Source organism: Lepidothrix coronata, unplaced genomic scaffold, assembly GCF_001604755.1.
Source record: "Lepidothrix coronata isolate B3197 unplaced genomic scaffold, Lepidothrix_coronata-1.0 Scaffold14, whole genome shotgun sequence".
In the NCBI taxonomy this organism is placed as follows: domain Eukaryota; kingdom Metazoa; phylum Chordata; class Aves; order Passeriformes; family Pipridae; genus Lepidothrix; species Lepidothrix coronata.
In genome coordinates this window covers 2,757,879-2,782,692 of record NW_016690194.1, presented here as the reverse complement: position 1 = coordinate 2,782,692, position 24,814 = coordinate 2,757,879, and the positions used below count along the sequence as shown (strand labels likewise).

Genomic DNA, 24,814 nt, shown 5'->3' with positions numbered 1-24,814 from the left:
TGCTGTTGGGTTGTGAGTAGCATCGGGAAAATGTTTTTGAGGATGAAACTTGATTTGTGGCATTTTTGCTGCACAGATGAGCACTTTAGGCAGAATTTATTGAAGTTGCTCCAAACCATATAAAATTGAAAATTCGGCACAGACTGTGAGGGGTTGTTTCTCTTCAGGGGGTCCCTGGTTTTTCAGAGGGATCTTTTCAAGAGAAGGGAGGAGAAGGTCACACAGGGTGGGATCTTGTCCTCCTCTGGACACATTTACAAACCTGTGAAATCTCAAGGAATTACTTGTCCTCTGTGAAGGCAACGAGTTTATCTCTTCTCTGACTTTCTTGCCTCTGAATTACACCTAAACAATAAGATAGCTCTGGTGAAAATGGTGAAAATTATCTGTTTGTAGAAGATAAGGAGGCGGTTTTGTTTTGTTGTGTGGGGACTTTGGGAGTGGTGATATTTTTTGCTGTTGTTGATTTGTTTGGTTGTTTTGGTTTGTGGAGTTTTTTGGTTTTGTTTTTTTTGTTTAGGTTTGTTTTTTTTTCTGAATTGAAGATAGAGAAAAGAGGTGCTGACTTTCAGTACAGCGTGGTTTTAATTATCTGGCACAAAGCTGTATATTGATTAACTGTATTTCTTGTAAAGGAGTTTGGGAGGTTCTATTTCATTAAAAAGCTTGAATTAATATTAATTTAAGAAGCTACGGAACATAGCTGAATTTTATGTTCTAATTCTATCTTCAAAATCATCAGTAATTCAGTGTCTCAGGCTTTATTGTAGTAGTCACTTGGAATGTTTTAATTGTGTCATTCATACAATGAGGACGAGTATTACTTTTATTTCTGCGAGTTTTGTGGCTGCACTTTAGTGACAAGCAAAGTTTATTATCTGCTCAAACACAACCAGATTAATTTTGTAAGAGGATTTCTCTCCTGCAGAAAGCGTTCAGACTAGCTGGCTACATAGTGGCAGGTGTTCTTTCCTTTTTTAAAGAAACGTAGTTAATACAATTTTTATAGTGTAGGGAAAAGGTGCCGCTTTAGTAATATTTTGTAATGGATAAACGTTGCTTGGTTTTTCATAAATATTTAAGACATTCAAGATTATTCTTGAAATTACTTGCTCTAAATGAATGTAGTTGTGTCATGTTACTTATTTGAGGTAATTATCTACTTTGTAAGTTACTTCATAAAATTCTACCCATGCTTTCTTGGAAGAAATCTTTTCTTATCTTGAATGGCTCTTTTTTGTTGTTACGTTACTAATTCATTAAATGATACTGTGAAGAATATTGATAGTCATCTTAAATAAATCGTTAAAAATTACTAAAATGATTCTGAGGGAATAATTTAGTGAATGACAAAATGATGATTTGATTCCTTTTTTGAAAGCAAGTGGAATATGAAGATGTGGATTGTGAACAAAACAATTAAGAAGATGATTAGTGATTTGAATTAAAGATATTCTATCATTGGAGCAAACAGAATAGTATGTACACTTCTCCAAGGGTTTTTTTTGTAAATGATTCTTAATGTAAACTTGTGCTTTATTAAATCTCAAAGGCCATCACTGGGGTTCTCATTGGGAACTTGGCTTTTTGTAGTTATTTGCATTCAGTTTTTAATATGGATACAAATCACTGTGCTATTGGTGTAGGAACAGACTTCAGGACACCTTAGCTCCCTTTCTGGCTTGTTTTGTTGCCTTGCTTAAAACTCAAGATGCTTTCCTGTTATATAGGCTTTTCCATAACTGTAAATGAAGTGGTGTTGAAATGTGTCCTAACATCAAGCAACTTTTGTGAGGTTTAATCTATTAATATTAATTAAGGAGCTAGATGATTACACCAGGAAGATATGACAGTAGTCATATTTATTATCAGGGCTTATAATATTTCCTTACAGAAATTATATTCATGTCTCTGGATGAGTTGTCATGTTAATACATAGATGTTTTTATGACCAAGATGAAAATTGTCAGCTCCAGTTATTAATTTATAGTAGTATAAAATAGTTGGAGGTATAGGTTGGTATTAAAGTATCTTTCAAGAGTATGATACAGTGATACAGTATGTCGTGGAGATAATACTTTTTGAGCAATGGAAAAAAAGTTGCGATGAGCTCTAGAGTCTTTAGTTAGAGAGGTGCACTGGGTAATAGCTGTACCAGCTTGAAGCTGATGGACAACTCAGTTGTGGCAACTGTTGACAGAGGTGATGGTCAAGGCTTTAGAAGTAACGATCTAATCCTAAAGTGTCAGGATTAGAAAACACTCTGGATGGGTGGTCAACCACATTAGACAGACAGAGGTCTTAGCTGTGAGAGCCTCTTGTTTCACTGGCCTTGCCACCTTCTTTTGATGGAAAAGAGACAATAGTTCACTCCAAGGTAGCTGGGGTGCTTCACCTCCACCTCAGAGAGTCTTGCTGCACAGTGTTACCAGCGCAGTGTCCCTCCCAAGAGTGGTCTTCAACAGTCAGCCTGGAAGCTGGCGTTCTAAGTGGCAGGACAGACTGGCTTCTTTGCTTTGGCTCCCAGGATGATCTCATGCATTCCATGATAATGTTTCAACTCATTTGTCACCTGCAAAGCCAAGCCCAGTCCAATGCCTGAATTCTGCAGTTTTATGTTTTCATAGAGGCCCTGCTTGGTTTCAGTGGAAATGCACTCCTACTGTATGCCACTGCTGGAACAGCAACAAACTTATATATTTTTTTTTGTTTTCTCTGTCACTGAACTATTAGTAACAGAGAGGACATAAAACTCCCATCTGAAATACAACTTTATAGTTGAAATCAAGTATTTTTCTTCTCATGTGTTACCTCTGTATTACTGTTTTAGCATTTACTCCTCATAGGAGTTACTCTGCTACTTAATATCTGACGAGGTTGATTTTTTGTGCTTTTCTGTAAGTCTGTGAGGCAGTGTAAAACTGACTGCTTTATCTGAGTAAAATGTTTTATGAAAAAGTGTGGTTATGGTAGTACTACAACTAGAAAGATGGTCATAAGAGTGTCATGTTTTGCTCAGTCTGTGCAGGATGTTGACTCCACTCTGACCCATGAATCTTCACTTTCCAGGTACTTCTGGGCTTTTTTCTGCCTCCAAATCCCAAGCTGAAAGCCAGTTTTCTGCAAATGTATACATTGTCGATTTAACAGTGTGTAGTAAATGTGTTTAGTGACTAACAGGGATTAGTGGATTTCAATGGCTTTTTCTTCCCTTACATGTTAAGAATGTCCTTTTCTATCTAATTTAAATATAAAATTTCAAACAGTAGAATAGTGGGGTTTTTTCCTTGCCTTTTCGTAGGTCAGCCGTGGGAATAAACACAGAGTCAGGTTTAGTTTAGCAGCATTTCTTTTTTTAATAGATGCCAGAGTGAATTTTGCTTAGAGAATGGTGTGTTTGTTGTTTTAGTTAAGAAATAGCCTTGTATTTGATCACTGAAGGTACTTACTTGAGATTTTTTAAAGTTACAATGCAGAGAAATACAAAAACAAGTACAGGGATGCTTTGGACATTCATATGAAAGTAAAGTTTGTCATTCTAGGTTTCCAGACTTGTCATAATTTGTCTCTATCTCTTCTTTGTCAGTCACCACAAGTTTTGAAACCACTCTACCAGTAGCTTATTTAAAATTAACCATTTATTCACTTATTTAAAATTAACCATGTTTTAAGTTTTTCTGTAAGTTTCACAGGGCAAAAAATGTTGTATTTCAACATTTTATAGTTTCATTTTTGTGGGATGTACACCAGGAGGAATAGCAACAATACAATAAACTGTACATGATATGTGTATCTATGTGGGCAAACACATGTGTAAGGAACCACTCTGTATTTAAGCAACCCAACTTCCTTCTTGGTTCTGCTTTTGGGTATAATATTGCCGGGGAGACTTTAGATCTCTGGTTGTAAAATTCTTGATGATGCAGTAATACTTGTTGCTATTACAATTTGAAGAAGAAAAATACGTTGTCAAAAATTTTCTGGTTGTAGGATGTTAGTCTCTTACAAGTTTTGATAATCCCCTACGTCACAATTTATTGGGAATTTATCAGTAATTGAGACATCTCTTTGCTGTTTTTAGGAGATGGTTAATTTTTTTTCATTCATTAGTTAGGTTGATTTTTATCTGGAAGGAAGTTTTGAAAGTCAGATGACCAACCATGCTGTGTGCTTGAATCTTTTTTCTCAGTCACACATGAGTTCTCTCCAAAGTATCAGACAAGGAGTTATATTAGGATCGTGGGGTTTTTTTGAAAAAACACGGTTTTTAAAAGATAAGGAGGGAGCATGGTGGTGGTTTTGTGATTATGATTGAGATTCAGGTACAGTGTGTGGCCTTCAGCAGTCTTCTGTCACACGAGAAGATACTACTCGTCTGTTTCTGTCACACGAGAAGATACTATTCGTCTTGGAATTGATCCAAGGCTTGACTGATTTAAATGTGCAACAGAAGCCAGCAGAAAATTGATCTTAGTGTAGTTTTATCCCCCATTGGTCCATTCTGGTGATCTGCTGCATTGCCATTTCACTTTACTCTCTTCTTGTAGCAGGTAGAGGTATTCCTGGGACGATGGTGGTAGAAGCAGTGGTTAGCAGAGACTGTAAGCCACTCACATCCATTTAGGACATGTATATTTTTTTCTTATTCACTTGTAAGTTTTCTTCTTTTCACCTTTTCACGAGCTGAAACAGGCCCACTCAGAAGTCTCGTTCAGGGTGTTATCTAGTGTTGGTTTTATTATGGTGAATAGGTAAAATTTTAGGCATGTATTGCCAAGATGTATTTCTTAACTTGCTCTGTAATGAATGGCTGAGGCTGTGTAGAAGGCAAAAGTTGGTGGTGTGTCAGTCAATGTCTTGATCTTCTTATCATGCCAGTCATGGGGTTTTAAAGCTGAAAAATATATAAAACCGATCAAATCTAGATTTGGTTCAGCGCTGTAACAGTGACAGTTTAAAACCACACTCTACACAAGGAATGATGTTGTAATGATTGCAGCTTTGCTTAGCTCACCCTGGTGGTTGATGATGCCATATTTTCTCCCATTTCTCTAGTAAATAGCATTGCTTCTTTTCTTTTCGGTTTTTTTTTGTTTGGGGAGAATTATGTGAGCAAATCTCTAATGACATGCTAGTAAATGATGTTCTCTCACTATTAAGCAATGTCCACATAAATGGGACATTTTTTAATGAAAATATTTTATGCCATTCTTAAAAAAAAAGTCATAGTTGAAATATCTTTGCTTTTCTTGTGAGCAACAGTATAAAATGTTTACTTTCTGCCCTTGATCACAACAATTTAAAAAGAAATATCAGTGTGAGGTTTTTATGAGTATATTGTGCTGAAAATTAATATTTTCACTTCTTAGTAATTCTTGGGCAGTCTTACAAATTTTATTATTATCTGGTAATCATATTCTCTTCTCTGTTTTTCATACATTCACTGTTGGAAATTTTCCATAATTTCGTTTTTCATCAGGTTACTTTTCACACTCTGTCCCTGTGCATATGACACTCTGTGCAGCTGAGGGGGACTAGAAATGTTCTCATTGTTGCCACTAGTTTAGCTAGAAAATTAGTCCGTGGGCAGACACAAGTAGTTTTAAGCATTGACCTGGTGAGGGACAGACTTGAGGAGGTTTTGAGGTGGCCTTCAAAAAGAAAGATAGATGCAATTTTCATATATGTATGGATAGTTAAATGTATTTTATATGTATATACATTATATAGTTTTATATACATATGTATGGCTACACATATGTATATAAAATATATGTGTGTATATATATATAATTTGTGTGTATCTACATCTTAGATCTCCAAGTATAATTTGTTACTATTTTTTGTCTGACACAGTCTGAGTGCAGTGATATCCAATTACAGAACCAGAGATGAATGAGATGCAGACTTAAATTTTAGATTCTTCTTTGGATTTTAATTTTGTTTTCCTACATTTTATGATAGTTGTAGACTCACTTTCAAGGTGTAACTAATCTGAAATACTGTTTTCTCTAATAAAGAATTAAAAAAATTGTAAGCTTCAGGGGATAATAAAAGCATGTTCTTTCTATCTCTACGATAAATTTTCATTTGAAGATTTTGAAGGAACACAAATTCCCATGTGAAAAAGTGTCAGAACTAAAACTGGAAGTCACTTGGTATTCTACTGATTCAGAGGTGTTTGGTGGAAATTATTTTCTTATGTATTAGTTAAAGCAAAACTTCTGGTAGAAGAGTTAATCATGTCCAAAAGGCATCTGATCCAAAAGGATTCTGTGCTTTATAGGCTCATGTTGAATAGATTTTTTTTTTTACTAAATGACATATTTTGCAGAAAAGCTGGACAGTATTACACAATTGATAAAAAATATAAGGTAAAGCACTTTATTTCACTTCTCATATAAGGACATGAGTGTTTCATAGATTTCAGAAAAAGAGAATAACTGTGGTGGTCTTAAGAGTGGTCGTAAGTATTTTTTTACAATGTAATAGTTCTGTATTGTCTAGGTTTGTAATTTTGTGCAATCTTAAGGAAAGTAAAGTTTTCTCCCCACTGCGGTCTATCAGTTGCAGAAGTGTAAAGATTTCACCTCTGATTCTGATGAACTGGAAGACAGACAATTATCACTGACCCAGGATGGCCCATACTACACCACCCATTCTGAAGAGACTTGTGCCTGGTTAACATGAGTTGCTTGGGTTGTGTGGGGTGAGTTGTGCCTGGTGGCTGGGCAGTTCTCTGAAGAGGTGGCCTGGGCACCTAGTACTGCACTGTACCCTGTGAAGGCTGAGAATGGAAGCAGGCTTGGTCTCACTTTTCAGCCTCAGAGCATGTTCTTCTTCATTAAATTAATAGCAACCACTTTCTCCCTAGAGAAAGTAAAATCAGACAGTATTGGGTTATTCAGTGTGGAGATGAGAAGGCTCCAGAGAGATCTTCTAGCAGCCTTTCAGTACCTCAAGGGGGTCTACCAGAAAGCTGCAGAACGACTTTTGACAAGGGCATGTAAGGATAGGACAAAGAAGAATGGCTTTAAACTGAAAGAGCACAGGTTTAGATGAGATTAGGGAGAAATTAGGGAGATTAGGGAGAAATTCTTTACATATGAAGATGGTGAGACACCGGCACAGGTTGCCCAGAGAAGTTGTGGCTGCCCTCATCCTTGGAAGTGTTCAAGGTCATGTTGGATGGAACTCTGAGCAACCTGGTCTAGTGGGAGGTGTCACTACCAATGGCAGGGCAGTTGGAACTAAATGATCTTTAAGGTCCATTCTAACCCAAACTATTCTATGATTTTGTAATGTGTAACATCATGCTTGATTTTCTTGGAATGTGCGTGTAAGGAAAACTTACTTTAGTAGTTTGTTTTATGTGTGCAGGAATTGGGAGTGAAGGTTTCAAAATTATGCTCATGGTAAAGGCTCAGATTTTTGCAGTGTATGCTATCTCAGAAATAGTTAAGGGTTCTTCCTTTAACCTTGCAGTTGCACTGCTGTGAAACACACTTTTCTGAGAAGGCACCTGAAACATAATCTAAGGGGCATATAAGGCTGCCTTTGTCCTGATATGACTATTATGGTATGACGCATGAAAGCTTTACAGAAATTATTAAAATAAAGGCCTGGCTGAAAGTCTGTGAAAAACACAGCACTGAGCAATGTGTTTTGTTTTCTGCAGGCTGAGTAGCTTGGGTGAACGCAGAGTTTATGTGGCTGTGCAATTCAACTCCTCCTCTTAAGCAAACACATGAATAATATAGATAAGCTCTTGTAGTCACAGATGAGCTTGCTGAATTGGAGCAAAGGAAAAATGTGTTTTGTAACCTTTGTGAAGGTTACAATAAGCAGATCTTAACTTCTAAGTTGACAAATAGTCATATTTCATTAATAAACTACTTTTAGTACAAAGTACAAAGACATGAAAAAAAATTAATGAAAGGAATGACTGCCTGTTAATGAATATGAGCCAAATTTTAATTTGACAGTGATTCCACACGGTTCTGAGATTGAAGTTTACAGGGCTTTGATTGTTACAATACTTGCTTAAAAAAAAAACCTAACAAAAAACCCCAACCCAACTACATCCCCCCAAACAAAACAAGTAAAAACCCAACAAACCAAAGAAAACAAAAAACCCCAAACGAATCAATAAAAAAAAAAACAAAACAAAACCAAAATACAGATGTATCTGTTGGTTGTAATACCAATAGATTATGGTAGTGTCCTGAAAGTTGGCCTAGGAAGATTTTTTTTCCATTAGTCCTTGAATTTTTGTGATAGAATGTCTGATAGTAGTTACATGAGTTTAGAGGTTTTGAACAATTACGTCTTTAAGAATGGAAAATTTTTAAATATGCAGTCATATATAATATGTATATTTTGGAATTTTGTTTTATTCGTGAGTTTAGCTGTTAAATCAAGATGCAAATTTTAATTCAGTTGTTCTTCAGTTGCTACTGATGCTGCTGTTTGACATTAAACTGGTCCTTGTAGTTACCTTGCAAGTACCCCTTGACACTGTTCAGCCCTGCACTAAGCTGTCAGCATTGTGCAAAAAAGTCATGTATGTGTCCAGTGGGTAAAGCATATCCTTCTTATTTGTCTTTCAGGCACAGGAGAGAGTGGCAAAAGCACATTTATCAAGCAGATGAGAATCATTCATGGATCAGGTTACTCTGATGAAGACAAAAAGGGCTTTACAAAACTGGTGTACCAGAATATATTTACAGCAATGCAGGCCATGATCAAGGCCATGGATACCCTCAAAATCCCATACAAGTGTGAAAATAACAAGGTGAGATTTTTGTTTATTTCTGTAGCTGAAGTTTTCCTCTTTTTATTTTAGGAAATATACTGAAGGTCTCAAAAAAAATGACACATCACAGAAGTGATACTCAAAACTCAGAAGAAAAGGACATCTTCCTGTCCTGCATTTAGTTCTCTGCCCTTCTTACAACAATAAATGTGCTGCAACGAGAGATCTCTCTTAAGATGCCTGAGGAGGCTTGTCACAGAACAGAGGTTTAATGACAGGCTGCAGTTAAACTTTAGTTACTCTTGTCTTTTCCTCCCAGGTCACGCTCTGGTTAGAGCACAGTTTAACTATTCTTGTGATCTGTAGCAGAACTTTACTGCTTAAGGGTTTCCATTAGTCTTAAAAGTGGAAAAAAGTCAAATTATCAGAAAAATATATGGGAATATCTGTGTGTGAACAGATCGTGAAATTAAATTTTCTACATGAGACCTTAAACCAGTCAGATTCTTCTGAGACTGATCCTGTTACTGTAATGTGAAAGGACAAAGTACATTTGAAATGTTTGGGAGATTCATCTCTGACTGGCCTTTTCCCATTTTTTTTTCATATTTATGTTTTAATAGTAAGATAACTAAAATAGTTTAAGCATTCCCTGATAGAGAGTGAAATGCTTGATATATACTTGACTAGGTTACATGACTGTATCTCCCAATATCACAGAATCACAGCATTGGTTAGATTGGAATGGATCACAGTGGGTCATCTCCAACCTCCCTGCTCAACCAGGGACTATTTGATAGCAGTTCCTGGGAACTTGTTCTCATTTTTACTCCATTATCAGCAACTTTGTCAAATGAAGAATTTAAGATCTCCCACAAGTGGAGGACTCACATACCTTTCAATCTTGTGAAAGAGTATTTAATGGTTATTTTGTAATCCAGGATGAAAGTAGTACTTTCTCAAAGGTTCTTTTATTCTAATACTTTTTTTTAAATATGACAAACCAGCAAGAAGCAGTGACATTTACAATAAGGAGATAAGTTTCCGTTAACTGAGAGAGAATGAAATAAACTTAGGTTAAGATTAAAGTCTTTTTGTGTTTGTACATATGAAGTTTAATTATTAAAATTGAACTGCTATATGTGTTTTAAGACAACTAATTTAGAAGTAGGAAAGATAAAGGTTATTACCAGGTTAAAGACACATTGTTTTTTCATTTGCATTTGCTGAAGTCATTGCAGATGGTCATCACTTTGTTGGTGATGAAATGTTGCGGTAACCAGAGTCTTGCCGGAGCCTGGGTTTATGCAGTGAGAAGTCAGGAGGATCCCATCTGTCAAAATCCATATTGTTAACCTTTGTTAATGGTGGGTGGGTTTTTTTGTGCGTATGAAACAGATTGAAAAACTTTTCTAAGTGATAAGACTCTTGGCTGTTGAACTTCATCATCTAACTGTATTTAACTGGAGCTGTCTGTTTTCCCCTCATCCTTCACAAATCAAAATCAAATATGTAATTAGTATTAAAAAGAAAAGTGCATTTCCATGTGTATTTTAGCCTGTTGGCTTCATGTTTCTGCTGTATGCAATGCAAAAAGCATGCTGACCTGAAAAGTTAGTTGATCCTAAAGGACATTTTTTCTTCAAAACTGGTATTGATTGTCACTTTGCCTTAATATCTGGAAGTCCTAATTGTAGATTATGAATTTTTTTCCCTTGTATTATATTACAGAGTATATGTTGTGTGTTTATTTTTAAGAAGTGCTGAGTTTATATAGTGTTTTTATATAGCTGAGTGAGTCAGGTATGTTTGGCATAGCTGTATATACATGGCCAGAACTGTTCACTTTCTCTACATAAAAATTGCTTTCCTGAAAGTAGGAGTCTTATTTTTGTGTTCAACTCCTTCCCATCTCTCAAAGCAAACCCTGTACAAATTCCTTCTGAAACACAGGAAAAACCAAACTTGCTACAGCCTTGTGCCTGAATAGAGACAATTGTGGTCAACTACACTTTGGTTTTGTATACAAGGTCACTTAGCTTCAAAGCATGAACACCAATCAACTGGTAAATCTGCTTGTTCTTTTTTTAAAAGCTGTTGAAAACAAACCCATTAGTCCTAGAGTCCAGAAAACACAGGAAGGGCACTTCCTATTAATTTGAATCTCCTATTAGGAAGTTCTGTCTCTGGAGAGAATATCTCAAAGTTTGAGTAATAGCATATTTTTAGCACAGTAGCTGTTGTGCACAGTAGTTTAGAAATTTGCAGGTCAAGCTGGTATTGATGTGGTTGGGCCTAAAGAAAAATGACCCTTTATTAATCAAATTCCTTATGTTCTTCAATAGACTTCGGGGCTATAGTACAAATGCTTTTCTCTTACTGTACCAATTTTTATACCTCTAACCATGAATTAATAAAATTGAAGTGTTTTGAATCTCTGGATGCTTCTGGAATTTGAAGTGCCCTTGTATCAAGAAGTTAGTTAACTCTAGGCAGCCGTGTTTTATGTGTGTTGTACAACATCACAGGATTTAGGCTGGATTATTTTAATATAATCAACATAGCAAGAGACAAATTGTAAGTTTAGCAAGTTATTTCTTGTGGAATTGTGTTTGGCTTCATGGTCACCAATGTAACTAAAGAGGCAGAGACTGAAGTGTATTGTCCTATATTATAATAATCTAGACTGTTTTGAAAGACTTATTATCAGAGTAGTGAAAGTCAATTGAGAAATTTAACTATCAATGTTTAGAAGTTCTAATATCTCAGAACTGATGGTAGAGGATTATAATGAGAGACATTTCTTTTTTTGTGTTTAAACTTCAGAATGTTATCTCTTCTGAGGTTTAAGATAATGGGTGAGGGTGATCTGTTCTCTTAGGAATTTGTCTTTCATAGGAAATGCTTGCTTATAGACTGGCTTTTTAGTTTTGTTTTGAGTAAATTTTACTGTGCTTCCATTACTTATTTTTTAACTAGAAGTTGTGAAGTTTCTATATGGCTTTTGAATTTTAGAGCAACAAATATTTTGTGAAACAGGAAAACACTAGTTTTTATAGAAATGTTTACTAGCAATTCTGAAAATTGCCTGTCTTTGCAAAATTTTGTGCATATACCAAACTGACTCATTACATATTCACATGCACATTTTTTAAAAAATAAAACACAGGTTTATGCTTTTTGCAGTTTATTTTTTTAGACAAATGCATCTACCACTATACTAAACACCAGCTACCACTGTTGTCATGTACTACCCCTTTTCATGTAACTTCCAAAAGACAAGTTGCCTCTCTGTTCCAACAGACAGTATCAGGAAGATGTCACTCTATGGTGATTAACAGGCAGGAAACCTTACTTGAATCCCATTCCCTTAACTTCATGTGAGGTAACTTAAATATTCATATGCAATATAACTAATGTGAATAACAGTAGCAGAACAGGCTACGGGAAAGTTTTTTAAAGACACTGCAAAGATAAAAGCAAGTTTTATTGTAGACCTAGACATTGTTAAATTTCTAAGAGTGTTTTCTGCAGAAATTGGTTTTACATTTATGCCTGTACCCTTTGGAAAATGTATTGCAGTAAAAATAAACAGATGTGGGAAATGCTTTCAAAGTCCAAAATTTTACTGGCTTTATCTCCAAGTCCACATTTACTTTGTCGTTTCTTCTGTGTCAGACAGATCTCTTGGAGCAAACTAATAAAATTACAGACAGAAGTGGAACAACAGGAGAGGGTATGGAATCAGATTGCATACGTTTTTGTCTCAGGTAAACAGCTTAGGGGTGTTAAGTGTTCTAGATCTCTTGGTGAAATTTGATGTTGAACAAACATAGGTTGGAGGAAAGGGCCTCCTGTGGATATGTCACCTGATACACAGAGAGTGTGAACAACTCAATCCAGAGCAGCAATATGCAAATGCTGGGAGGATATGTTTTTCAGTTTTGGGGGGATGGTGTTCTGCAAAAAACAGAAAGAATGATGTTCTTGGGATGGTGAAATGAAATGCTTATTGGTTTGGAATATGGATAATCAAGTGGCTCTTCAAGCATATGGAGAAACCTGAATGGTACTTGGTTAGTATTTTAAGTTCTCTCAGCTGTTCTTCTCCAGACATTCAAAACCAAAGTAAAATTACCTAATAAATAGAAGTCTTGCAGAAGAGTTAAATTCTTCTAAGAAAGGGAGCTCTGTGTGCATTATTTTCACAAGACATCTGTTGCTGCAGTCAGATAACATGGAAGAACATATAGGAGATTTTAAGTATCATGGTCCTTTAACCTCACATAGGATAAAGGAACTGAAGATAGCTTTTTTTTTTTTCCCACCAGGGGCCATAATATGAGGGAAAACCCATCTCACTGATAGCTCTGTTTCCTCCTTGGGGACATTAATCTGTGAGCTTTAGGGATTCCAATAAAGCCATGGGCAGTTTCCTCCTGAGTGCTTCGTAAAGAGTCCTTCATGAGGACTTTGACAATCCTACCTAGATAGCAGCCTGTCCTCAGCTGTCTTCTTCATCTTTTTATCAGTCTCCTGTCAGTGATTTGCTCTTCTCATTCCCTGCTCTTCTGGCACCTTATATACATTTCACCTCAGCACATCTTTATCTACTTACCTGTGGCCTACTATTTTGTCTTATTTTCTTCTGGTTTTCTCCTCCTTCTTTATATTTGAATAAACTTTTAAAGCAAATAAAAAAACCCCATACAAGTAGTTATTTACATTCCTGTTCTCTTTCTCATTTGCTTGCTCCTTCCTTAGAACAGAGGTCTCTTGCTTTTATCTGTATTGGTCTAATGGATTAGTAAATTGGTTGTTTCCTGTGTTATGTCCTGCTTAACTGTTTCATCCCAAAAGAAGCATGAGTTTTAGCTGTTTTTCCAAGTGTGTAGGAAAAATGATTATGTCTCAAAAGTAAGCTAGACAAGCAGAATTGAATGTTCCCATGAAGAGCTGAGAATATTTTTATTTAAAGTAAACACATGGGTAAATGAACTCTTCCTTTCTCCACTTTAATAGCAGGTAGTTTCACTGATATGAAATGAGGAAACTGTCAGCTTGCTGTTCAACATAAATCTGAAAACTAAGTTCTAGCTACTCTTTTTGCAGTGCAAAAAGATTTCTTCCTTCCTTTTTTAATATTTCAGTTTAGGTGAAGCTCTTAGTATTTTTAAATATGACATTTTAAATTATTAACTGCCCTTTGCTAATGAGAAGTGGTAAGACATTTACAAAAACACTCATGTAAGGCATGATGGCCATGTTTTATCTTTACAGTTCCATTCTTTTACTGTTTCTGCTAATATGAAGAACAAATGGGTGGTAATAGCGCTGGCAGATTATTGTAGATTTTGTGATCACTCACACACTGGATAAAGGACCATAAATGTAGGAAAGCAGGCTTCTGCCATTTTTTTTATTCATTTCTTTCTGAATATTTTACTCAGAAAGTTGTCTTTTTATTTTGCTTGCACAGCATATTGTATGTTTGAAAGGAAATGTTCGTGTGTGTTCTCTGACCATGAAAATGTGAAATATGCTTGGCAACTTTTATTGTATGTAATAGGAATGTGGCATATATTTTAAGGTAATGAGATTGCGTACTGTGGAAATGGTTCCGACTTTCTCCATGGTTAACAGCCATTATATAAATATGGGTATTTATGCAATATAATTTTATAGAGAAAATATATAAACATAATCATATGTAAGTATTTCCTAGAGGAAAGTATTTAATAGCTTCCTAATTATTTAATTCATTTCTAGAGAAGATAGGCTAAGGTTGTCTAGCATTTATTTCTAAAATAATTTCAGATTGAAATATTTTTGTCATATTTTCGTCTGAAACTTTCTGGAAATATTTTTATCCCACAGTAAGCTTCTTTGAAGAATTCGGATTCAATTGTGTTGTGGTTATATTATGTTGGATGAGTAGAAGTTATTGTAATTTCTAGTAACACACAAGTTGTCCAACATAAGGTTTACTGCAATGGACCGTATTTTTTTCCAGGTTTTGTCCATATCGTGTTCACTTTGTGCTTCCTATATGGTAAAAATTGTAACATCTGAGATGCAAGTAGGTTTTATCTTATAATAAAATTCAGCTTTGATTTGACAAAACAGTTGTTTAAAAAAAACCAATCAAAGCACAACCCACCCTGCCGTTCCTGCCCCCACTCCGCCTTTTTGTTTGTTGGTTTGGTTTTGTTTCTCACGTATAATTTGGTTTGTATTGTGGGATGTATTGCCCAATAGAGGTATTCACATCATTCCTTTGATCTCTACATTTTCCAAAGATTATTTTGCTCCTTTTTTCTCCCTGGTTAAAGTAGGCTTAAAGTCTGTACATGAACAGGTGATTACATATTCACACTTCAGTCTGATCATATGCCTGCCTGTTTTCAGGATATGGGCCTGTGTAGCTCCACTGTTAGACTTTGTATTTGCTTTGGGTGATTGCATAAAAGTGAGTAATGAGGCAAGAATCCAGTGTTTTGCTTCTGGAAGAGTAAGCTGGGAAAGGAAAATCTAAGCATGACATTAGTCATGTTGCATTTTAATTTTTTTTTTTTGACAGCTTTATAACAAAAAACCACAAGGTTTTGTTTGCACGCTTCATCCTTGGCAAGAAAGTGTACAGATCTTGACTGCAAATTGTTTAATATTATGGCGGACGTAAGATAGTGGGTAGGTAAGAAAATAATTTATTATGAGCAAGTCACTTCTGTGAACTTTCTCAAGCATGACTAAGAGAGCTGAATATTGGGTTGGAGGGGTAGTAACTACCAAGATTTGCTTCATAACATGTCTTTACTGTCACATATCTCTCCTTTTCATTAGTCCTGTCATATATAAAAGTTTGCGAAACTTGGCTGGGGCAAGTGATACTGTGGAAAAGGTTTTTTTCCAGTTTAGGTTGTTTCTGATGATGATTTTCCATTTTTCTTAAAGTGGCCAGAGTTAAAATTTGGCTTATTGTTTAATAGTTAATCTTCTAAGCCAATTTGTAGATATAGTTTACTAATAGGTTTTACCCTGACTCACCCATAATCCCATGGAATCAGGTAAAACTGATTTCTGGGACAGAATATTTTTGAGAAACTTTTAATGTATATTTTTATATTATTCCTTCGGCCCTGTGCATTTTTTAAACCTTTCATTCAAAGTCTGGATTAAAAAAATACTTCTTGAAAGCTGAAATATTTTGTACTAAAGCTTTAACTACTTTTTCTTACAACCTTAGAACTCCATGGGTTTTCTTTAGTTATTTTTTCCTCCTTTTCTTCTTTTACTTTCTCTGTCACTCTAACTTTTAAATACTGCCTTGACCTTTGAAAAGTTGAAAGAGTAATGATGAAGGATTGAAAATAAAGCTATTCAAAACAGTGTAAAAACATACCAGATATTATAGGTTCTGTTGCAGGCAGTAGTCTCCAAATGAAAGGGCGGCACAGGATAAAATGAAATGTGATGACATTTTTCAAACATATTTTATGGATATTTTAATTTAGCTGTGAATTAAGAATTTGGGGAAGAAATTAACTTCAATACTTATTCTTGATTTTGAAAAAACTGGAGTTTTTCCAACCACTTGCCACTTTGTAAGCAGCTTTTGAAAACTCTTCTGCAGTAAAAGAAATTAAGTGGCTCTTTGATAATGAGCCCATGAAGGAGCCACTTCTCTTGGACTGAGATATTTTTATGGGACTAAAAAGACATGGAGAATGTTTGACTAGGCCTGTTATGTATGCAGTATAAAATGGACTTTTGTTAAAGAAAGTTGGAGTTGTCTGATTCAAACTTGATTATAAAGGAAGGTGTTGAAGAATATATATGAAAAAATTGAGGAATGCATGAATAGACACATCCTCTCAGAGGGTTGCAAAGAAGCCTGCACACTGAGATAAATGAAACATTTCTGAGAGAACAAAGACTGTGCAGGTGGTATTTAAAGTATGGTCAGGAAGGTTCTGAGGACCCTTTTGCGATTTAGAGGGTGTATATCTATTTTTTTAGGTTTCTTAGTTTTTAGAACCATTTCTTCTAGAATTTGTGTGATGATACTGTGTCATGAACAGTTCATTTACTGCTTGCAAAAAGAGTCTTCCTGTTCTTTTAAAAACGTCTAAATACCTGTCAGCATTTTCCCAAGCTGAGTGTTGGAATTTTTTTAGTTTCACCTGTGGGTAGTTCTAGTGCTACTGATCAGGAAAACAAATTGTGTGACCTCATGATTAGATTCATCATGAAAGGCCCTGTTTTAAACAAAAACTTCTTTTGTGGGGCAATATTTATAAATAAAACCATCCTAATCAGAGAGGGGCATGACAGTACAGCCTTGTAGCTCATGTCCTTCTTGTGTGATAAACTAGGACTTGCCCTGGGTGCCCTGGCTGAAGCAGTTTACTCATTCACTGCATTGCAAAATGTTTTAAACAGCAACTACCTGCTGTGTTTTAGAATTTGCTTAATTTTTCCTCATATCTGCTTCAGAAAAGAAATGTACATTTTCTCCAAGTAGATTTTTGAGGACCTAATATTAATGATGGGGAGGAGCTATAGCTTGCTCACTCACTAGCTCCATTGTTTCATGATTCCAGTGGGGTGTGTATGCTCTTACTGGTATGTTTCTGTCTATCTATCTGGTTTTGGATACTCTGCAGCTTTTGTGGTCTTCCTGTAGAGCTTCCTGTGCACTGCTGTCTGATGATACCATATGAATCAGCAATGTGGGTGGTGCTTTGCCTTTCTGACAAATAAAAAAACTACAACAGCAGTGTTTTTAATTTTTCTTCATCGAAGTCAGTACTATTCAGAGTTACATTTTAAAATCACATTGGGATGCATTTCTGTGATCCAGTAGGTCTTTTCAATTTATCATCTGCTGGCTAGGATATGCAGTAGAAAACAACCTGTTATGAACACGTCCCAGGCAGATGATGTAGCTGTCTGGGTGTAGTGAAACATAAAATGGAATCAAATTCTGACATTTCAACATTTTAATGCAATTTTTCATTTTCTCCTTCATTACTGGTCCAAAGTACACAAGAATTAGATTTTACAGATGTTTTCCTCTTGGGAAAGGGATGAAAATTAGATTTCTTATGTGAAGCTATTACAATGAGAGGAAATTTAAATAAATATGTTAGGGGGCTCATGGTGGAGGGAGTGTTAGAAACATGGGTGAAGGGAGGGATATAGGCTGAGTAGTCAAGAACCTTACTTCTTAAAGTAAGGGTTAGTCCCTGGAGAGAGTTTTGTTTGGTAATGTTCACATGGTCTCATTATTCTTTGAACGTGACATAGTTATTTCTCAGTGTATTATTAAATAATTTTTTTCCGTAGCCAACCTTTTTTTTCATTTTATATTGGGCAGTTAGATCTATTTCCTTGCGTTAAGGTTTGTGTTTCTTTTTTTTTCTTTCACCTCGGGTATTCAGCCTCTCAGATTTTGTGCAGTTGTAATCTGCTGAAGAGTATAAGAGGAGGATGATAAATGAGACTTGTTACAGTGCTGTGTTTTATGCCTAGTTCCCATATTCCTTTTGAAATTCTTGACTTTCTAGAAGCTGATGCGTTTCTCAGAGACTCCTTGTTTTCTCCAGCAACAAGGGTCATGGAAGGAATCAAATGGATCAGTATTTGACACAGCTTCATACAGCTGGACAAAATGTGGTTAAGATGGCTGTGGAATACAGACTTCTTGATACAGTTGTGTTTTGCAGCACCTACTTTGCAGGCACAGGTTTATACCACCTGCAGAGTTCTAGGGAATTTTACTACAGTGCTTGTTAAAAATAAGTATTTCCAAGGGGCTGAGGAACTAAATGGAAAACAATGCCATAACTTTGGGTCTGTAGTTGGCAGCACTGCACACAATACAGAACACCCCTGCTGTATGATACATGAAAAGAAGAGAGAGTAACTATCTCATCCTTACAATGAGCAGAAATGTAATGCATGCTTTCACTGTGAAGTAATTTTGTCTTAGAAACTGGATTTGAAAGGCTTAGTAAAAATGTGCTTTACCATAACCCTACCACGCCCAAAATTGTGACATCTGTATTCCTCCCTACACCAGCAGATGAGTCTAAAGAAAGAAACAATGATAAATCTCCACTGTTACAATATGTCACATGTACCAGCGCTGTTGTCATTTATAGGTAAAATCAGTAATTGAACTAAGTATTTTCCTCTGCACTTCATAGAATTTTTTTTCCTCAGCACAACCAGTTATAGAATAAGGGAAAGGCTCACACCTGTTAAAATAATTCTTCTGTTTTGAGGGAATTTTGCCATTCTGAGTGTTAGTGTGTACCGTCTTGTGTCTTACGACATCATGCTATGTGGAGACCTGTACTCTTAGAGACCAGTAGTTAGCCTTGAGATATTATTAACTACACGTTAAAATGAAGAATAGTGCTGCTTTGGTTCACCATGAGCTACACAGCTTCTTTGAGCTAGGTTCTCTCACAAGTGAGCTGCAGTAGGCTGTAGGGATGTGTCTTTGATCCCTGTCACTTTCACTGGCTCATATGGCCCTGAAAATGTCAGTTTTACCACAAGCACTAAAGCTAAGAGCCTAAATATGGATCTTGGATAGTATCCCACAGCATTTAAATTAACATTAATGTTACTTATGTCAAAGATAGAAGACTTTAGGCAAATGAATCTGAGTATGGCGATTGCCTGTTTTTTCTTCCCCTTTTTGACCTGTGAATGAAACAAAACTTTCCCGCCTTTATAACATCATTGTACCAAGGTGTTAATCATTGCTAGTTTGGTGAAATTCTGTATTGTGGATATGAAACAGCAGTGATTTAACTACAATTAAACTTGTAATTAAGGCAATTTATAAAGCGTTTACCTTCAAAAATACTTCTGTTTTAGTATTTGCTATGTTAAAAGTGGGAAAAGAGATACTAGCTTCATCAAATGGGGTTTAAGACAAGCAGCAGTAAATTTCTTTCAGTGTGACAAAACTAGTGCTGTCTCTTCTGGCATCAGTTCTTTCAAATAGTTAAACTCTCTACTCTTTGCTAAAATATGTCTGACATGGTTTTAAAGCGGTTTTTAATAGGTTGCTAATTGTACTAGCAGTTTCTAGACACAGGGAAGGGCTTTTGATGTCTAAGCTGCTAATTCTGCTTTCAGCAGTTCCCTTTTTCTTACTTTTTTTTGATTAACAAATCTGGTTTTTGTGAGATTTTGTAACAAGTTAATCCTAATTTTGGAAATTGCAGGATTATGCATAGTCCTTTTGTAGTACATAAATACTAATGTTTTCTGTCATCACCCTGTTTTTTTCCCTGCATTACTACCTCTGGTCTTTTTAATGCACACACTTGCTTTTTGACCTTCCACTATCACTGTCTAAATCATATGAAAACAGAAAGATAGGTATTTGCAAATGATTGTAAGTCAGGCTAGCAATTAAGAAGGCTAATAATGGTTGTAAGAAAACAAAAACAAAACCCCACAAAAACCCCAGATCAACCAAACACAAATCCACAATGGGCAGTACTTTTGTTTTTAAAGTCTTGGCAACTGCCAGTGAATATCTGCTGAAGAAGGAAAGGTGGTATTCTCTTATTTATTTGTTTTATATCCTAAAGGTGCTAGGCTGGAATTTCTGGGACTCCCCTTTGTAAGGTGATGGCATTGTCAGACCTGCTTAAGGTAGAAGAGGGGCCTTTATTTCTGAAAGCTTTTGTGTGTATGTTTCCCTTGATGGCTGTGTGAGGCTTTGTTTTATGTTCTGCTCCTCCTTAAGAACTCAAGAAGAACAACAGTTCTGCTTTTCATAACTTCCTTTAAGCGCTAGCAGCAAAAAAAAATAATAGTGAGGGTGATAGTAAGCTTGTTAATACCTTTTGTTGGTATTGAAGCTGTGAACAACAGCACAAGCAACTTAGCTTTCTGGCCATTAACTCAGGAAGACAATATGTTTTAATATGCATGAGTCACTCTTGTTATCTCTGTAAATAAAAAAGGAGGAGGCAAGCAAAGCAGTAATACTTCACTTAGACCTTAAGTTATTAATGAAATAGCCTTGAAAACTGAACCAAACAAGCATCTTGAGGGAATTAGGGAAGTGGTTGATAGCTGTTACAAAGCAAGCAGGTTTTCACCTTGATACATGAACATTCATATAAATTGTGAGGTGCAGTCATTCAGGGGTTGGGGGCAGGGGGCCATTGTTCCTCTGATGCATTTGCTTTTACAACAGAACAAGTCAGTGCAGCTGTGTCTGCCTAATATGTTGCTAGTGTCAATGGAACTGCATCTCTTCTACTTTCCACACAGTGTAAACACAGTGTAAACACAGTAGGCAGATGCTTTACCAAAAAGGATGCTTCATCAGTTACCTGCTTAGTTCTGCCTTTCTGTGAGCTCTGTGTGTGCTCTGTTTTAGATTCACATAAGCCTTTAGGCACCAGGTTCTTCTCATTTCAGTGAGAAGTGGGGAGCCCTAAAATCAAAAGCAGTGTTTTCAGTCTGGGCTCTGCTGTTTGTGATAATGATGTAAGAGGCCCTGATGAGGAGAGAAAGGCAGTGAGCTGTGTGAGCATCAGGTGTGATGCAGCACTGAGGGACTTCACTTCATTGAAGGGCAGCGGTGTATTTTTTTACTTCTTAGCTTGCCAACAATATCAGTCGTGGCAAAAACAGGCAGAGAACAAAAATACCTCATACCAAGCAGTCATTAGGCTCTAATAACACCTATTAGGGTAAGGTTTGTCTCAGTGGGTTTGGAGAACTGTTTGTTTATTATCCTGTTTTGCTAACACTGATTAATAGTGCTCTTAGTTTTGGCTTTATTAGTACAGGCACTCATGGATTTTTAAAAGAGAATGTGAAACTGATGTTCTTTCATAAAAAATTGCAAGTTATTCTGAAAAATTGATTTTAAAATCTATCAATGATTGTGTATCTTCTGATAAACATTTTTGTGAGAATATTTTTTTTTCTACATTGCTTTACATAATTTTGTTTAAAGTAATTTTGGAGCAGGCTGGATAAAACCATGCCAATCCTAAGTTATCTGTGCTAAAATAGCTTTATATTAACTTGTTTAACTGTTAAATAAAAAAAATCTTAACATCTTAGATAATATCAGTTAAAAGCATAGAGAAAGCTTTCAGCACGGTATGCTGTATTAGAAAGACAATAATAAAAATAAAGTTTGAACCAAATTCCAGTTGATGTAAAAAACAATGTTGGGCTACACAGGAAAATTCATATGTTACACATACCATACTTCATATATTGGAGCATGCATGACTTGTAGTAATGCTTAGGAATTTATTAGTAAATGTTCAGGAAATAAGAGAAAAAAATCATTAGTTCATATTAATAAATGCATAAAATTTGGGAGAAAAATTAAAAATTTTTTAACTTCTGCACAGTTCAGTAGCTGCATGCACTAAACTTCAGTTCAGAGCCTCGTGAAAGTAAGTGTAGTGTGTATTACTCTGTTTTGAAAAGAGAAAAAGAGAATGAAGAGTATAATTAGAAGTCTCATAGGAGTTTTTGGCCTTGTACTGTACAGTACAACTTCATACAGTTGTGTCACTAGAAGTTGTTCCCTGTGTCCTGTCCCCAGGACACAATTTTGGAAGCCGGATTGTTTATAGATAATATAGGAACCAAGACAAAGTGTTTGGGCAGCACCTTGCAAGATCTTTGAAGGTCTTGAAGGCTACAGTGGAAGACAGTGAGAAGGCAAGAGGAAATACTTGGAGTAATGGAAAATATGTGAAACAATGTAAGGGAATAATAGAGGGGGAAAGTATAACAATTTTATGGTAGCAATGTGTAGCAGCATATGATCCAGTATGTAATTCTAACTTGTTTTTTGTCTTCACTGATAAAAAAAAATCCTTATGTATTAAAAATGTTTCTTTTAGAAGATCTAAAAAATTATCACACTGGCTTCATCAATAGTTACGTAGAGTCCATTTATGCCAGGTGTAGATGTTAGTCTTCTCAAAAGGATAATAAAAAATAAAGTTAATACAAGATATGGAATATAATTCTCGCCTTTGGTTCAATTTTTTTTTTCTTTGGTTGGTTTGATTTTGTTTTATTTTTGAGGGTTAGTTGGTTAGTTTATAGTGGGGTTTTTGTTTGTGTTTTTTTCCCTTTTGTTTTGCTTGGGTTTTGGTGGGTATTTTGGTTCTGTTATGTTTGGATTGGGGGTTTTTGTGTTTGTTTGCTTTTTGTTTCAGCATTCACAGTCTCTTAGTTCTTCTGAAAGACTTTTAATGTTCTGCTTTCCACTTGTGAAGGTGTTGCTATTGCATATTTCTTTTTTGTTGATAGCAGACTTCATGCATCTCCAGAGATGTGCTTAAAGCAAGAACTTTACGAAGTCTGTACATAGTTTCAGAACCAGGACATTTCTCTCATTTTTCTGTTGCTGCCAGAAGATACACTTCCACAGTAAGGAAGGATTCTGTAAAGAAAATAATTCTGCACCTGCCTCAAGAATTAGATGATTCCAAACTGTGTTGTTCTAACAGATTCCTTTGTCTCATTTCATAGGCTGAATTACCAAATTGCTTTAGGTTTTCTTCTCTGCCCCCAGCCCCTTTCTCCCCATCAAAACCATGATTCAGTTTTATCCTTCGGCCCTTCCATCAGGGATTTCTGTCTAATGATTCTTTTATACTGGGTTTTATTATTCCACTGCTTTTTCAGAAAATTAAACGGCAGGAAAAAAAATACATGACAATTTATTTTAAGATTGTAAAACTTGAAGTATTGTTTTCAGAAATTGTTTAGATCATACCTAATATGCTATATAAGCTTTTTTTGTACTATTATATTTAACTGTGCAAGTTTAATGTCTGCCTTCAGCAGAAATAATAAACAGCAAATAACTGGAACAGTAAAAAAAATTTCTTCGTAGTTATTTGTCCATCCTGGTAGTTTGCATAAATGTTTACTTGAACAGAAAGACTAATTTGCTATTGACATTTAGCAAGTGTGATAAGCATTAAGTTGCATAGCACTTTTTCCCTGTTTCTGAAATTGCAATACAATGCAACAAACACAAAAGGTGTGGTATTCTGTTGTGTGTTCTCTGTTTTTTCACTTACTTTGAATTTAACTTAATTTCATTTACTGAAAATAACTAAAATGTCTGCATATTTCCAAGTGCAGTTTTCATCATGAATGTGAAAACAGGGGAATATTTGAATCAAATTTTATGAAGGTAATTAGAAATAAAACACTGCTTTAAATAGTCATTGTTTAGAGAAGAAAAAAAAAAACCTTTTATCTCTTCTGGAGAATCTAAATTCAATAGTGAAGAAACAGTAAGCACTTCCAGTTTCAACAGCAGAACATGTTCAGCCAAGAAATGTAATGCAGGAAACCAAAAGTAGCAATATTTGTGCCAGCGAATCCTGTCCCGTTGTCCTGTTTATGCAGCTTTGGTACATAAGTGCACCCCCCCCTTTTGGATGAGCTGCAGTTTACTTTTGTATACTTAAAGAAAAGCCATAAATAGGGAGCCTGTGCTGGTTTTTTTTGTTGCTTTCTCAGTAAACAGAACTATTGGTGAAGATATTGCATGATGGATGCTTTTTCTCCTTCCATTTGAAGAAGTTAACATCACTAGCACAATTTAAAATTTACACATTTTTTACTGCAGGTGACCTAGTTCTGTAGCACCACTTACGAAATGGTGACATTGTGCCGACCATGTTTTTATAACTGTGCTATACATGTGCCCGAGTACTATTATTTCTGGTTACTTCTGGTTTTGAAGACTTGCAGTGGATGAAAATACTTCTTTCTGTAACTTCATAGACTTGGGGAAATGGGCGTGTTGGCTGCTTTGTGACAACATTTAGATACCTTTCTTTTTCCTGGTTGGATGGTCTGTTTGGAATAATGTGTTGTAGTATCAGATTACTTTGATGCAATGTTACTGTGTTACAGACCATTAGCAAACTTACTTTTTCTCAGACCATTTGTCTAATTTCAGCATCTTGATGGGATAAAGATAGCTTTGTGTTTGCTGCCCTTACTTGGGGCAGTAGTTCC

The 24,814-nt window shown here is 35.7% G+C and overlaps 1 protein-coding gene across 3 annotated transcripts in view; it reads left to right on the top strand.

Moving 5' to 3' along the window:
- GNAQ (G protein subunit alpha q) overlaps window positions 1-24,814 on the top strand; it is a 134,960-nt gene that overhangs the window by 37,645 nt on the left and 72,501 nt on the right. For all 3 annotated transcript variants that reach the window (XM_017806178.1, XM_017806179.1, XM_017806180.1), the window contains exon 2: window positions 8,610-8,794. In XM_017806178.1, the coding sequence (XP_017661667.1) occupies window positions 8,610-8,794 (185 nt within the window). The remainder of the gene's footprint in view (window positions 1-8,609; window positions 8,795-24,814) is intronic.